Raw genomic sequence first — 14,311 nt, forward strand, 5'->3', positions numbered from 1 at the left:
CTCTCTCTCTCTCTCTCTCTCTCTCTCTCTCTCTCTCTCTCTCTCTCTCTCTCTCTCTTTGTGTGTATGAAGACAAGCAAAAGAACTGGATGGTGGAGCAGTGTAACTGGTGCTGGGGGTGGGCAGGGGAGTGTATGTTAGTTACTATTGGGTTTGTTTGTGTAAATATGTTTGTATCTATGACCTCATGAGTTACATATATTCATGTGGAAGTCTTGCATCAAGCTGTGCTGGGATATGCCTGAGGTCTTAGGCTCAAAGAACCACAAAGGGTTGGGGGATGACCTCTGTCCCAAGGTCAATGACAGCTGTATCCTTGTAAAGACCTTCCATATTCTCTCAGATGCCACCAGATTTTGACACAAAGTATCCAAATAAAGTATTAATATTTTAGTTTAGGAAGATGTTAAGAAATAGCAGGATGGTAGTCTTCTAATCAAGCTATAGTAATGGTTATCAGATGGTATTTATGATCCATTTTTACCTGGAGAAATCTTATTGGTTGCAAAACTATTTTTTTTTACATCATATCAAAATTCGACTGCTGCTTAAGGGATTGCCCATCTTGGTCACTGTGGTATGAAGACATTCCCTCAGGAATGAACCTTCTTTTAAATTAACAGGCTTCCCATTAGCACATTTTCCCTGAAGATCCCATAAACCAAGGCAGTTGTTGTTAGGCGAATGACATTCATGAAAGAAAACACTAAAAGAATCCCTGGGACCCATCAGTTCAAGCTGATCCCTCTCCTCCCTTTTCCCCTTCCACCACCCCATTCTCTTCTCCTTCTAGTTACAACATAAAAGGTAGCAAATACCATTTGGTAAATCAGATCTGACTCTACCTTCACTATGGCAACATCAATATTGGATCAGAAAGATGTCCCCCTCAAAGGACTGTGAGATTTCTGCTAAATCTCTGTGTACCATCTTCCCAAAGATTGGATCTCTTATAACATCCCTTGGTGACAAGAACACCAAACTAATGACTTGAACCCTAATCCCTTGAACCAACCAAATTCCATGGATAAACTCCCTGTTCTCTTAAAGAGAAATCAGTTCCATCTATGTAAAACATGTCATTTCTACCATACCTTGTTATGTGCTCTATATGTGTTTTGTATACTCATACACACACACATTGATATTGTTTCCCCTGTTAGAATGTAAGCAATCTCCTTGAGGGCTTTGTATTCGTCTATTCCCATCACTTAATACAGTGTCTGGCACACAGTAGGTGTTTAACAAATGCTTGTTGATTTATTGGAGCCACATGGCATCAGTGTAAGAGCACTGTTGTTAAAAATATAGTCCTTTGTTTCAGTAAGAAGCTTGGGACTATTTTCCCAAGAGCGATTCAATTCTGCGTCCAGTTCATTGTCCAAATGTTTAGATGGAGCAGCTCTATGTGATATCTATCCAACTGCATATTATAGTCTGGACAATAGGTGTACTTCATCCATTTGGTTTTTCCTGTGTAGATGGTTGGGAGTGATTATGGTTCTTTGTTAGAAATCTCTACTGTATTCTAGGATTTGATGCAATAAGCTTAATGTCACATTAAAACAATCTGGCCTTTCAAAGATTAAGAAGTGCACCTGATAGGGATTCCTCTTAAAATGTGGGATTGTGAGGGATGTGTGTCCAGGGGATTAGTACAAGTTCTTAAACAAGAAAAAGAGGAAAAGCACTCATTTCCCTAGGAAGTGAAGCGATTGGAGAGTCTTCAAAATCTATTACAGAAAATTGTATTTTAAAAGTCAGCTGGTGTACAACTGGTTTATCAACAACTCAATGGCTCATCATGCCATGGGGCCAACTTCCATGGAAGGCTCTGTACACAGTTTCAGTTCTCCATGCCATATTTTAGCAAGGAAGAAAGGATTTATTATTATTATCATGTACCAGGCACCGGTAACAATGGTTAATTACCCTGAGGAGAAGACTTGAATGGGGAGGGAGGGAAGGAAGGAAACAAGCATTTATTAAGCACTTACTATATGTCAAACTCTATGCTAAGAGCTTTGTAAACATCTCATTTGATCTTTTTAATAATCCTAGGAGGTAGGTGCTATTATTATCCTCACTTTAATAGTTGCAGAAACTGAGGCAGATAGTGCTTAAGTGACTTGCCCAAGGTCACACAACCAGTAAATATTTAAGGACAGATTCCACCTCGGGTCTTCCTAATTCCAGACCCAGTACTGCATCCAATGTGCCACATAGCTGCCCACTGTGCCACCTAACATTTTTCAAGTGTTTGAAGTCCTGTCCCCTAGAAGAAAAAGTAGACTTAACAGTGCTTGGTTTCACAGGACAAAACCAGTACTACTTCTTATATGAGGCTTTTCTTGGTCATCCAACAGTTGGCAGCATTGTGTTCCTCTTAAAACTATTTTGTATTCACTTTGTAGTTACTGTTATCGTTACCACTACCACTACTACTCCTATCTGTATACACTTTGTATCCTTCCAGTAGCATGTATAAACTCCCTGAGGGTAAGGACTATTTGAATTCAATTCAATAAACATTTATTAAGTGCCTCTATGTGCCAGGTACTGTGCTAAAGTGCTGGGTGTACAAGTCCAAGCAAAAAGAAAAGCAGTCCCTGCCCTCAAAGAGCTTACAATCTAATAAGGGAAAACAATGCACAAAAGGAAACTTAAAATCTGGGGGGTGGAGAGGGTGTAGAAGGTACCTGATATAGGGAAAGACAGTGGTGGAATGGAATCCAAGGAGTGCAGCTGGTAGGAAATCTGGACTGTGAACCCTCTGTAAATGGAAGCTTTGGGAGGAGTTCTTAGATCTACTCTCTAGTTCTCAAGTCACAGGCCAGAGGTTACTAAGGGTGTGGATGATGCACCAAAGTTGATGCACCCTCTGGAAGGTGAGTTTCCTGTGATGAACTTTTCCTGAGAGTATGATGATGGGGAGCGGAATCCAAGGAGCACAGCTGGTAAGAAATAGTATTTCATTTTTGTCTTTGGATTCTGGCACCTGGCCGTGTGAATTACACACAGTAGGCTCCTAATAAGTGTTTGTGGCATTAAATGGAATTGAATTGGAGCAATGGGCAGGTGTCATAGGAAGGCAAATTTTGGCTTGATGCAAGGAAAATCTTAACAATGAACTCCAGGGGAATGGACTGCCTAGGACACTACAGCCCAGGGGTTTTCTCTCACAAGATGTCTTCAAGCAAAGGCTGACTGGCAACTTTTCAAGGATGCAGTAGAGCAGACTCCATTTTGCACATTCCATGAAACAACCAAACTGGCTTTCTTGTCATCCCTCCCACTGGTGCAGAATTCCATCTCCTGTCTCTGTACCCTTGTCCAGACTGGCCCCCGTGCCTGAAATGCTCTCCCTCCCTCCTCACTTTGGCTTTTTAGAATCCCCAGTTTCCTGCAAAGCTCTCTTCAATTTCATGTCCTGTGTGAGACCCTTCATGATTCCCTCAGTTGTTGGTGCCTTCCCTCACAAAATTGTTTATTTTGTACTCAGAGAAAGACATTTCATCTGATTGGCTGAGGTGACCATGCTGTATACCTGCACAGGGGCTATCCCTTAGGAAACTGTCAGCCCATGTGGGTGGAATTGCTACATATATGTGCTATATATATGTACATACATATGTGTGTATAGGGACAGGGTGACATCCCTTAGATAACTGTTCAGACTCCAGCCCGAGGTGCTGCACATACACACACACATAATATATGTATGCATGTAGAAATACACACATATGCAGAGTGTTTCCCACCCACCACTCCTCATAGAATGTAAGTTTTTTGACAACAGGGGCCATTTCATTTTTGTTTAGTGCACTGCCTGGCTTACAGCAGGTGCTTAATAAATGCTTTTTGATGGTTCTGTTGTTTGAATCTTGCCCATACCCATGTTAGCCTAGATGGCTTCAGTGTCCTTTTAGTTCTGAGAGTCTGTGAGCTCGGGCCCCATTATAAGACTGGGCAGCTATTGCCTGAGGAGCAGTCTAGATCAGTTTGGAGAGGTCCAACACCAGAAGACTGGCTTCCAGGTGATTCATTTTTTTTGGACATGGCACCTCGTGTAAATGTAAATATGACTTGCACTGGGGGGAGAAAATATCCACCTGAAAGAAATGAAAGATTTCTTGATGTATGAAAGTATTTTTAGCAATTGAAATGTACACAGACAACTACATGCTGCTTGTACAAGGTTGGTTGGTACATCACAAGCAAAGGAGTCCCTTCCACCAAGCAGAGAGAATTAAATTAAAGCAAATGGGAGAGTGAACAAATCTAAAACAGCTGTTCGAAGGGAGGATCGAGTACAAATAGCAAAACTGCAGCTATATAACATCCTAAGGAAAGCTACCAGCAGGATCCCCAAATGGTCACATGCTTATACACAGAAAGATGAATCCACCAGTGTTTGCTGGCAGGTTCCTCCACCAAGTGCATGACAGGAAACCTGATTTCCCCAACCTGTTGTAGTTAGGAATCAGGAGAGTGGGGAGGGGGGGGGAACCATCCAATCTAGTCTACTCTGTTACTTTGTAGTTGAAAGTATTTAATTAGAAGCTTCATGGATGGATGAGGGCCTGTGGGAGGTTGACACATCACCAAGAGTGTCCCAGAGAATGCCGAATCCCACAACTGTCAGGTGTCAGTATCTATGGTTTAATGTCTAGCTGGAGGCCAACAGAAACAAACCTATGGTTGTCATCACTCCCTCAGATAACTAGGGTTCTGTTTTGTTCTCTATAGATCAATGACTATTTTGGTGAAATTCCCAAATCCCTCTATTCTTCCTTGGATGCCAGAAAAGTGAAAAAATATTTCTTTGCCAAATAACTTACAATATAAGAAATGGGAAATGCCTTTCAAAATGTCTCTGGCTAAAGGGACATTTCCATAGCAACTTCCAAGTTGTATGTATATAGCTAGGGACCAAACACTGGCTACTGTTGCAGCAGGGAGGACAATAAGCCAATTTGTGCATCCTATATGTATATATGTGTGTGTACATATATATGTATATACATGTATACATACACACACACACACATATATACACTCCTCTTCCTAAAAGCCATTGTCAATCTTTTTAGGAAATGTCTTATCCCCCTTGATTATAGCATTAATAAATGAAAATGTGGGCAACTAGAGGGCAGTGGATAGAATTCTAGGCTTGGAGTCAGAAAGACTCATCTTCCTGAGTTCAAATCTGGCCTAACACATTAAGTAGTTGGGTGACCCAGGGCACGTCACTTAATTGAGTTTGTCTCAATTAAGTCTCAGTTTTCCTCATCTGTAAAATGGGTTGGAAAAGGAAATGGCAAACCACTCTAGCATCTTTGTCAAGAAAACCCTAAATGGGGTCATAAAGAGTTGGACACAACTGAAAATGACAACAATAATATGAGAATGTATTTGGATTCCCACAAGTATATTTCAATTATATTCAGTTATACACCAGGGATCAAGGCTTAGGGAACACTTTAATTTCCTATAGGAACTAAGTCAAAGGCTTATTAAAAACATACAATTACCTTTGAGAAAAAAAGTATAAACTTCTGCATATCCCATGAATCTCCTCATTGTTTTCTGTGCTTCAGACCTTGATTTGAATCATGAGATAGTTATATTTGTATGGCATTTTGAGATTCCAAATATGCTTTCTTCACAACCACCCTGTGAGGTTTGTGACAAGAATTAATATCCCCATTTTTACAGATGAGGAAACTAGGCCCCAGGGAGTTAAGGTGACAGCTACTAAGTGTGGGAGCTACTTCTGTTGGGCTTTCCATTAAACTATGCTGCCTCTCACCTATCTGCCAGTGGGCCAGATTGTAGTTATTCAGTCACTGTAGTCATGCCCAACTCTCTGTATCCCCATTTGGGGTTTTCTTGGCAAAGATGCTGAAGTAGTTTGCCGTTTCCTTCTCCAACTCATTTTACAGATGAGGAAACTCAGGCAAATAGGCTAAGAGACTTGCCCAGGGTCACACAGCTACTAAGTGTATGAGGCTAGATGTGAACTCAGGAAGATGAGTCTTTCTGACTCCAGGCCTGGCATTCTATCCACTGAGCCACCTAAGTGCCCATGGGCCATATTAGCCCTGCTCAAATTAGAAAAAACAACAACACATTAAAGGCCACTCAAAAGCACATGAAATGTCAATACACTTCTAAACCATTCTATTTGCCAAGGAAAATGTCAAATTCCTTTTATTTGACCAAGGAAGACAGTGTGACACTATAGATAGAGCAATGAACTGGGAGCCAAGATGAGGGCCAAGATGGAAGGCAGACCTCAAGGCTGGAGGCCCAGTTCAACTACTAACTGGGCCCATGGTCTCAGCCAAATCGCTCAGCCTCTCTGGATATCTGTTTCTTCTTTTGTAAAATCATGGGGCTAACCTAGAGTATTCTTGATGGTTTCTTCTAACTCTTCAATTGTATAAATAAATAAAACAGTGAAGTTCATTAGAAGGAAAACATTTGGGGTAATATCATTTAAGCTCTAGGTATTGTTGAGTTAGAGACACAAAATAAAATAGATAAACCACAAATAATTTTACCCTTGGCTGGAGGGAGGTAGGAGTGGGAGGGGGGAGTTGGGATTTTTTTATCCTCCTTAGAAATCTAGGAATGGGAGAAATTTTAGAATTCCCTTAGTCCAATCTCTCCATTTTACAGATGAAGAAAGTAAGGCCCAGAATGCTTATGTCCCTTGCCCAGAGTCATGTGGCTAACCAGTAGCAAAGCTGGGATTTGAACACAAGACCCCCATTTCCCCATCTATTCCCTTTCTACTTTGCCATGCTGTCTCCTTGCCTGAAGTCAAACATAAGAACCCTAATGGTTTTCAGTGGCCCTAAATGCTTTTCACATTTGGGCAGCGTCTGCTTTTATGGGAGAACATAAAGAAAACCTTGCTGAATGTCATCCCACTTGAAGCATATGTTGTTATGCCAGTTGCCAGTTGCTAAATACTATCCTGAGCCTGGGGAGCTGGGTCTGGTACATGCTGAGTTGCTCTTCATGAAAGTTCTGTGTTTCCCAAAGCTTCACTTGCTGTCACGGAATGTGCAACCCCCATCCCCAGGGAGCTGTCCAGCTGCAACAGAAGATGCCATTACAGTCTAGCTATGGGGCCCCAGGCCAATGCCCTGACAGAAACTAGTCTCCAAATGAATCAGAATTTTAAAAATAAACAGAAAATATGAGTCAGGGCAGAAAAACTTCACTTGTTTGAGCTACTGCTGCTGATTACCTTTTGTCCTGGGTTTTATATGTCTTTGATGTGCTTATTATAGAATATTGTATATCCCAGTTATTTATCTGTGTTTACCAGGTCCTTCCCTGCCCCCAACTCCTTATGCCTCACATACACAAAAAGCAAAAACTAGGCCAAAGCTCATGAGAACAAGGGCCAAGTCATATCTCAGCTCTACAACTTCCCCTCTGCATCCAACAGGCACTAAAATGCCCGTTGAGTAGATGAATGGATTGGATGTATCATTTTTAGGACATCAGTAATCAGGAGATAGGTTGGTATGAGGTTGGTGGGTAAAATATTAAGTTTTAATGAGCTAGTCATCAGAGTGGATAAGAGGATCACCTTAAAGGTATACAAAGGTGGAGCCAATCCCACCATATGTTCCTCCCTTCTTCTCCCTAGATAATTTGTATCTTGGTGGAACACATTAGAATAGCCATAAGGCATTTTTGAAGGAGAAAAGTAATAGAAGAACACCTGAAGGGGGTGTGCAAATATAGTCCTACTCTTTGGCCTTGAGTGGGAGAGGTTGGGACCATAGGGACAAAACATTGGACTGTGAGTCAGAAGACCTGGTATCTAGTCCTAGTTCTGGTATTAACTAGCTTTGGCAGGTTGATTCACTCCTCTGGGCCTGCTTCCCCAGCAATAAAGTGAGAGAATTGGACTTAATGTTCTTTAAGAATCTTTCCAGCTCTAAAGTTCTTCCTGATATACAGTAAGTGCTTAATAAATAGCTTTATTAAATAAATAATATTTTATTTATTATATATAAATATATATAATATATATAAAATAAATAAATAAACTTGCTGGCTTGACTTGTTGACTTGACTTGTCATCTATGATCCATGATTCAGATTTTTTTTTAAGTACCAGCTATTTGGAGGGCAGTTCCTTTCTCCCATTCAATGCCTCCCTATATCATTACTTAGCTGTCTGCAAGGTATGGGGAGGCTTCAAAGATAATTACTAGGACGTTGGTGACATTGGTGGCAACACTCTGTAACATAGAATTCATTTTGGGTCTGGATGCAATTTTATTGCTCAAACCCAAAACCATGGAAGAATCAGCAATGTTTCTTTAATATTCATGTGTACTTTCTAATTATCCCCAGTAGGTGAGCTCATAGCAGCCAGGCATAAAACCATATAAGAAAGGGCAAAGGTGCATGCTTCCAGGAATTGTATAGAATATACATCAAACTTATTGATTTAAAAGCACAGGGATGAGAATAAGAATAACGCCTAACTTCCTATAACATTTTAAATCTACAGAGCACTTTCCTCCCAGCAACATTAAGTGGTGAACAGTGTTGGTATTGTAACCCCCATTTTACAGGTGAGGAAACTGAGGCTTAGGGATACCATGTGACTCGCTAAAGATCACATAACTAGTGACTGCCAGACCTGGGACTCCAACCTAGACCCTCTGACTCTGAATCCTGTGCATTTTCCACCACTGAAAAATCACAGGAGCTCTGTCCTTTCCCCACCTCAGGAAGGCTGGATCTACTTCCTCTCAGGCTTACCTTTCACAGACTCGTACTGTCCAGGCGGCAATAATCCACAGAGAAATGCTGAAGACTAGGAGCACTGTCCCAGGGCAGATGGTCATGAGAGTCTTCATGACAAAACGTGTGTTGAAGTTGATTTTATTTAGTGCCCCAATACTCCGTGAAGAGGCATCTGTAAAGAGCTTGCTATGCAGCAACATAACTCGGGCAATCAGGTACAGCCGGAGGAACATGGGGATAGAAAGGATGATGTCCACGTCAGCCTCAGCCCTGGAAGGAGCATAGGAGAAGGCTAGGCGGGCTGTCCAAAAAAATTTATATTCACCAGGGATGGGGTGGATGGCACAAACCAGCATCTCCAGGCTGATGTAGAGGATGCGTTCGTAGGTCATGGCTATCCTCCAGTCATCTGCGCCATTGTCAATCACAAAGAGCTAACAGAGAACAAAAACCACAGTTAGGGCTGCCACAGAACCACAAAGACCAAGCGTAACATGTGGTGGTTGAGTCTGCGCCGCCTGCCATTAGAACCCCCTCCACCTAGAAGGAACAAACAATACCCTGGGTGTTCTGGAAAGCAGATGGAAGAAGTTCTGGAGAGGATGGGGACAAGTGGGCTTGGAGGACTTGAAAGGTGAGGAACCAGGAATAATTTGGTGGAATGTCAGGGCTGTCACTGACTTGACTCATCGTTGGCTGGTTGCCACAATGATGATAACCTGGGACCATGGATAGAGCAGCCGAACTCAGAGCCAGAGGGCTCTGAGGGTTCAAGTTCTATTTCCATTACTTACTAGCTGGGACCTTGGGAAGATACTTCATCTCTCTGAGCCTCAGTTTCCTTATCTGTAAAAATACTTAAAATCAAGTCCTTTCTAGCTCTAATATTCTGTGATTCTGTGAGTTTGGTTGAGACTGTGTGGGTATAATGGAAAGATTTGGAATCAAAGGACCTAGGTTGGAAATCTTATTTCTTACTTATGGCTTACTTATTTACTACTGATGTATCTTTGGAAGAGTGGCTTCCTCCCTCTGGGCCTCAGTTTCCCCATCTGCAAAGTTAGGGGGTTGAGCTAGATAATCACAATAGATGTTTGTTGAGTTGAACTAGGTCTCTTAGGACCCTTCCACTTTGAAATCTTACAGCCCTCTAAACTGTAAAATTATGAGTTTGCACTAAATAATCCTAAAGTGGTCCTTCTAGTTCTGACTCCTATGATCCTATGACACCTTTGAGCCTCACTTTCCTCATCAGTAAAGTAGAGGTAACATGACAGGCACTTCTGCACTTGTTAACTACCTAGGTCAGTCAGAGGACCAAATTCAGGGTTCAAATCCTGCCTCTAAGTGCAAAAATTTGGCCAAGTCACTTAACATCTATGGACTTCAACTTCTTCATCTATAAAATAAGATGAATGGTCTCTGAGGTTCTTTCCAGTCCTAGTTCTAGAATCCATCCACCTCCATCTATAATTCCTGGAGTCAGGAATCAGGAAAACCTGAGTTCAAATCTATCCTCACACATTTACTAGTTGTGTGACCCTGGGTAAGTCACTTAATAGATTTCAGCCTCAGTTTCCTCATCTGTAAAATGGGGGTAAGAATTGCACCTAACTTACAAGATTGCTGTGAAGATCAGATGAGATAATAATTGTAAAATGCTTAGCACAGTGCCCGGCACATAGTAAACCCAAACAAATGTTAGCTATTATTATCACAGTGCTTAGCACAATACTTGGCATATAGTAAGTGCTAAATAAATGTTAGCTAATATTATCACAGTGTTTTAGCCTTGTGCCTGGAACACAGTAGGAGATTAATAAATGCTTATTCCCTTCCCTCCTTCCTTGAGCAAATCATTTAACTTCTCTGGATCTCAGTTTTTTCCTCTAGGGATGAGATTAGATGGTCTTTATGGTCCTGTCCAGCTCTCCATTTACTATCCTAGGCTCTCACATGTGTGCTGTAAGGATCCAGACAATGTGGATAAATCACTCTATATAAATGTCAGTCTTTACGGTTGCCTGTAAGGACGCAGCGCCCTATTCCTGACCCTCGGGTGACATTCACCCCATGAAGGACGTTTGTTGGTGATGATGATGCCAAAGTTATATATGAGATGGTCCCACTAGACTCAGGTATCCCATGGGGCCATTTGGTGGCCATGACAAGAAGTCCAGGCAGACCTGGAGATTTGGCTATTGAAAGCAGTGGCAGCAGCAGGTGAATGCCATACCCTTTCATAACTCTGTTTTCCCACTAAGCATGGGGATGCCTTCCATAGGTTTAATCATTTAGCCCAAGCCTATTAGGATTCTCTCCTGATACTATGTGTCAGCCCTTCCTCCCTTATTTCCAGCTCCATATAAAGATCCCAAGTGTTCCAAGTACTACTCAAAGGTATTTCTATAACAAAGCTAATTATGTTGGCCTTTAATGAGCTTGGGAAAGGCAAGATACTGCAGCCTGGTACAGTGTGAGTGATATAATAAAGTGAGCCTGGTCACAAAGGACAACAGACACTCAAAGCATCCTGATTAAATGGCCTGCTTGGTAGGATTGAAGCAGGCTTGCAGAATGTCCGTGGGCTTGCCACAGGTACAGGGCAGAGGCAGTATGGTGCAATGGAGAGAAAACCAGATTTGGAGTCCCAGGACCTCGGTTCAAATCCCTGCTTCTGTTACTTACTAGCTGTGTGTATAACCTTGAGTAAACCATTCCTCTGGGCTCAAATTTCCATAACTGTGAACTGAGGGGGTTGATTAGACCAGTCTAGTGAAACCTATAGGCCCCTTCTCATAATCATGTTCTTAAATAGTTGAAGGAAATGTTAAATTTCAGTTGGAGATTATTGAAAATGAAGATGTAAATTTTTTCATATACAAGTTCAAAGACCCTCCCTGTCCCCTCTTAAATCTCTCTGTTGACCTTTCAGCTGCCCATGGACCCCAGGTCAAGAACTGATACAGTGGATAGCACGTTTGGCTTCAGTTCAGGAAGCTGCTGTAGAGTCATTCTTACTTATGTCCAATTCTTCGTGACCTCGTTTGGGGTTTTCTTGGCAAAGATACTGGAGTGGTTTGCTGTTTCCTTCTCCAGCTCACTTTACAGGTGAGGAAACCGAGGCAAGCAGGATGAAGTGACTTGCCTTTTTAAGTGTCCAAGGCCAGATTTGAACTCAGGAAGATGAGTCTTCCTGACTCCAGCCTAGCATTCCATCCATCCTAGATGCCCTGAATTTAAGAAGCCTTGAATTCAAATCCTACTTCAGAGACTTACTGGCTATGTGATCATGGGCAATTCACAACCTCTCTCAGTTCCAGTTTCCTCATCTGTAAAATGGGAATAATGATAGCACGTACCTACCAGGAGTGTTGTGAGGATCAAACAAGATAATATTTGTAAAACACTTTACAAACCTTAAAGCCCTATATAAATGTTAGTTATCATCATCATCATGATTATAACATAAAGGTCTCTTCTGGCTCTAAAGTCCTTTATCCTGTGCAATTAGCTTGGATTCAAAAGAAATCAGTCCTGCATGAGGATTAGATGAGATGAAAATGGAGGTCACTGGATGTGGAATCCACAACAGACCTCAGTTCAAATGCCATCTCTGTCACTTAGTACCTGTGTGATCTGAGGCAGGTAACAACCTCTCTGGACCTCACTTTCTTTACCTGTAAAATTAAGAGGATGGACTAGATGACCTCTAAAGTCCTCATTCTAAACCTATGATTCTACCTCCCTGAGCCTCAGTTTCCTTCTCTGTAAAATGAGGGAGTAGAATAGATGATCTATGAGGTTCCTTCTGACTCCAGATCTATGATTCTCTGATGCTACTTCCCATCCCTGATGACATTTCTCCCACCCACCCCCTTTCCTGCCTTAGTGGTACACATTGCTCCTGAAGCCCACATGATCTTGCTGCCTGCTCTCTTTACTCCTGAGCCCCTCTGACCATTGAAATCCTATTCACCTTGCCCAAATGCCTTCTCCTATCAGAAGTCTTTCCTCATCACTGTAGTTGGTAAAAAAAACTCTCCTCCAACCTTCTAAACTCACAGAAGAGCATTTTGTTTGCCCCTCTCATGGGGCATGTAATCATGTAATTGCAATCATATGACTTTGGGCTCTTTGAACCTCCATTTCTTCATCTGTAAAATGATGATAATTCCTACACTAACTGCTGCCCGAGGAAAGCACTTTGTAAACATAAGTAATGTAATTGATTATTTATCATTATTTATATGTATCATGTTCCCCATTAGACTGTAAACTCCATGAAGGGCAGGCAACATTCCTTGGTATCCTTTCTCTTCCTCCTTCCCCCACCAATCCTAGCACTGAGCACACAGTAGGCACTTAATAAAATATTTATTCATTTGGAATTAAACTGGTACCACTATTAGGTCTGTTTCCCAAGGTGATCAGGGAGAAAGGAAAAGAACCTATATGTTCTAAAATATTTATAGCAGCTTTCTTTGTAATGGAAAGGAACTGGAAATTGGGGAATGGCTGAACAATTTGTGGTATATGATTGTGATAGAATACTACTGTATTATAAGAAATGATGAGCTGGTTGATTTTAGAAAAACATGGAAAGACTTGCATGAAAAAATGAAAAGTGAAGTGAGCAGAACCACGAGAATGTGTATACTACTAGTAAAGGCAAATTGTTCAAAGAATAATGGTGAACCACCAAGTTATTTTGAGTATTATAAATACTCAAATCAACTGTAAAGGACCTATGAAGGAAGATGCTATCCACCTCCAGAAAAAGAACTGATAAATAGAATTATATATAGTACAGTTTTACCTATATTTATAAATCTTTGTCATATAGTAACCTTCTCTAGTATGGAGTGGGAGGAAGGGAGATAGTTTGGAACTTAAAATGCAATGAAAAATTAATTTAATTTAGAAAGAAATTAATTGGAAATTGATCAAATCCAAAGATAAGAGCATGTAGAGTTTCCCCTCAGTTCTTACGCTTGGAGCTTCCTGCTGTAATATTTACATCTTCTATAAGGAAAATAGATGCCAGTCATAGGATTATATAGAATCACCTTTGGAGAGCTGGAAGTCAATGACATCAACAAGCATTTATTAAACTCCTACTATGTGCCAGTCACTGTGCTAAGCACCGGCGATAAAAGAAAGGCAAAAACAGTCTCTGCCCTCAAAGAACTCACATTCTACTGGGAGAGATAACATGCAAATAACTGTGTACATACAAGGAATGTACAAAATAGATGGAAAGCAATCTGAGATGGGAGACATTAGCATTAAGGGGGACCAGAAGGTAAGATCTGAGCTGAGTCTTGAAGGAAATCAGAGAAGTTGATTAGAGAAGAGGCGCAGGTAAGGAAGAAAAGCAATCCACACATTGGGGACTGCCAGTGAAAAGGAATAGAATCAGAAAATGGAATCTTGTATATCTTGTATTTAAAAAACAAGTAAGCCATACAGAGCAACAAAAAAAAAGGAATGGATACTTACAAGAAAGTAGGAGAGAGAGGGGGGG

The 14,311-nt window shown here is 41.2% G+C and overlaps 1 protein-coding gene across 3 annotated transcripts in view; it reads right to left on the bottom strand.

The window, feature by feature from the left end:
• KCNN3 (potassium calcium-activated channel subfamily N member 3) overlaps nt 1-14,311 on the bottom strand; it is a 306,058-nt gene that overhangs the window by 98,035 nt on the left and 193,712 nt on the right. For all 3 annotated transcript variants that reach the window (XM_069078248.1, XM_069078250.1, XM_069078249.1), the window contains exon 3: nt 8,800-9,218. In XM_069078248.1, the coding sequence (XP_068934349.1) occupies nt 8,800-9,218 (419 nt within the window). The remainder of the gene's footprint in view (nt 1-8,799; nt 9,219-14,311) is intronic.

Source organism: Petaurus breviceps, unplaced genomic scaffold (assembly GCF_028583685.1).
Source record: "Petaurus breviceps papuanus isolate PSGF00001 unplaced genomic scaffold, PetGlider_PUasm1.0 91023, whole genome shotgun sequence".
Classification (NCBI taxonomy): domain Eukaryota; kingdom Metazoa; phylum Chordata; class Mammalia; order Diprotodontia; family Petauridae; genus Petaurus; species Petaurus breviceps.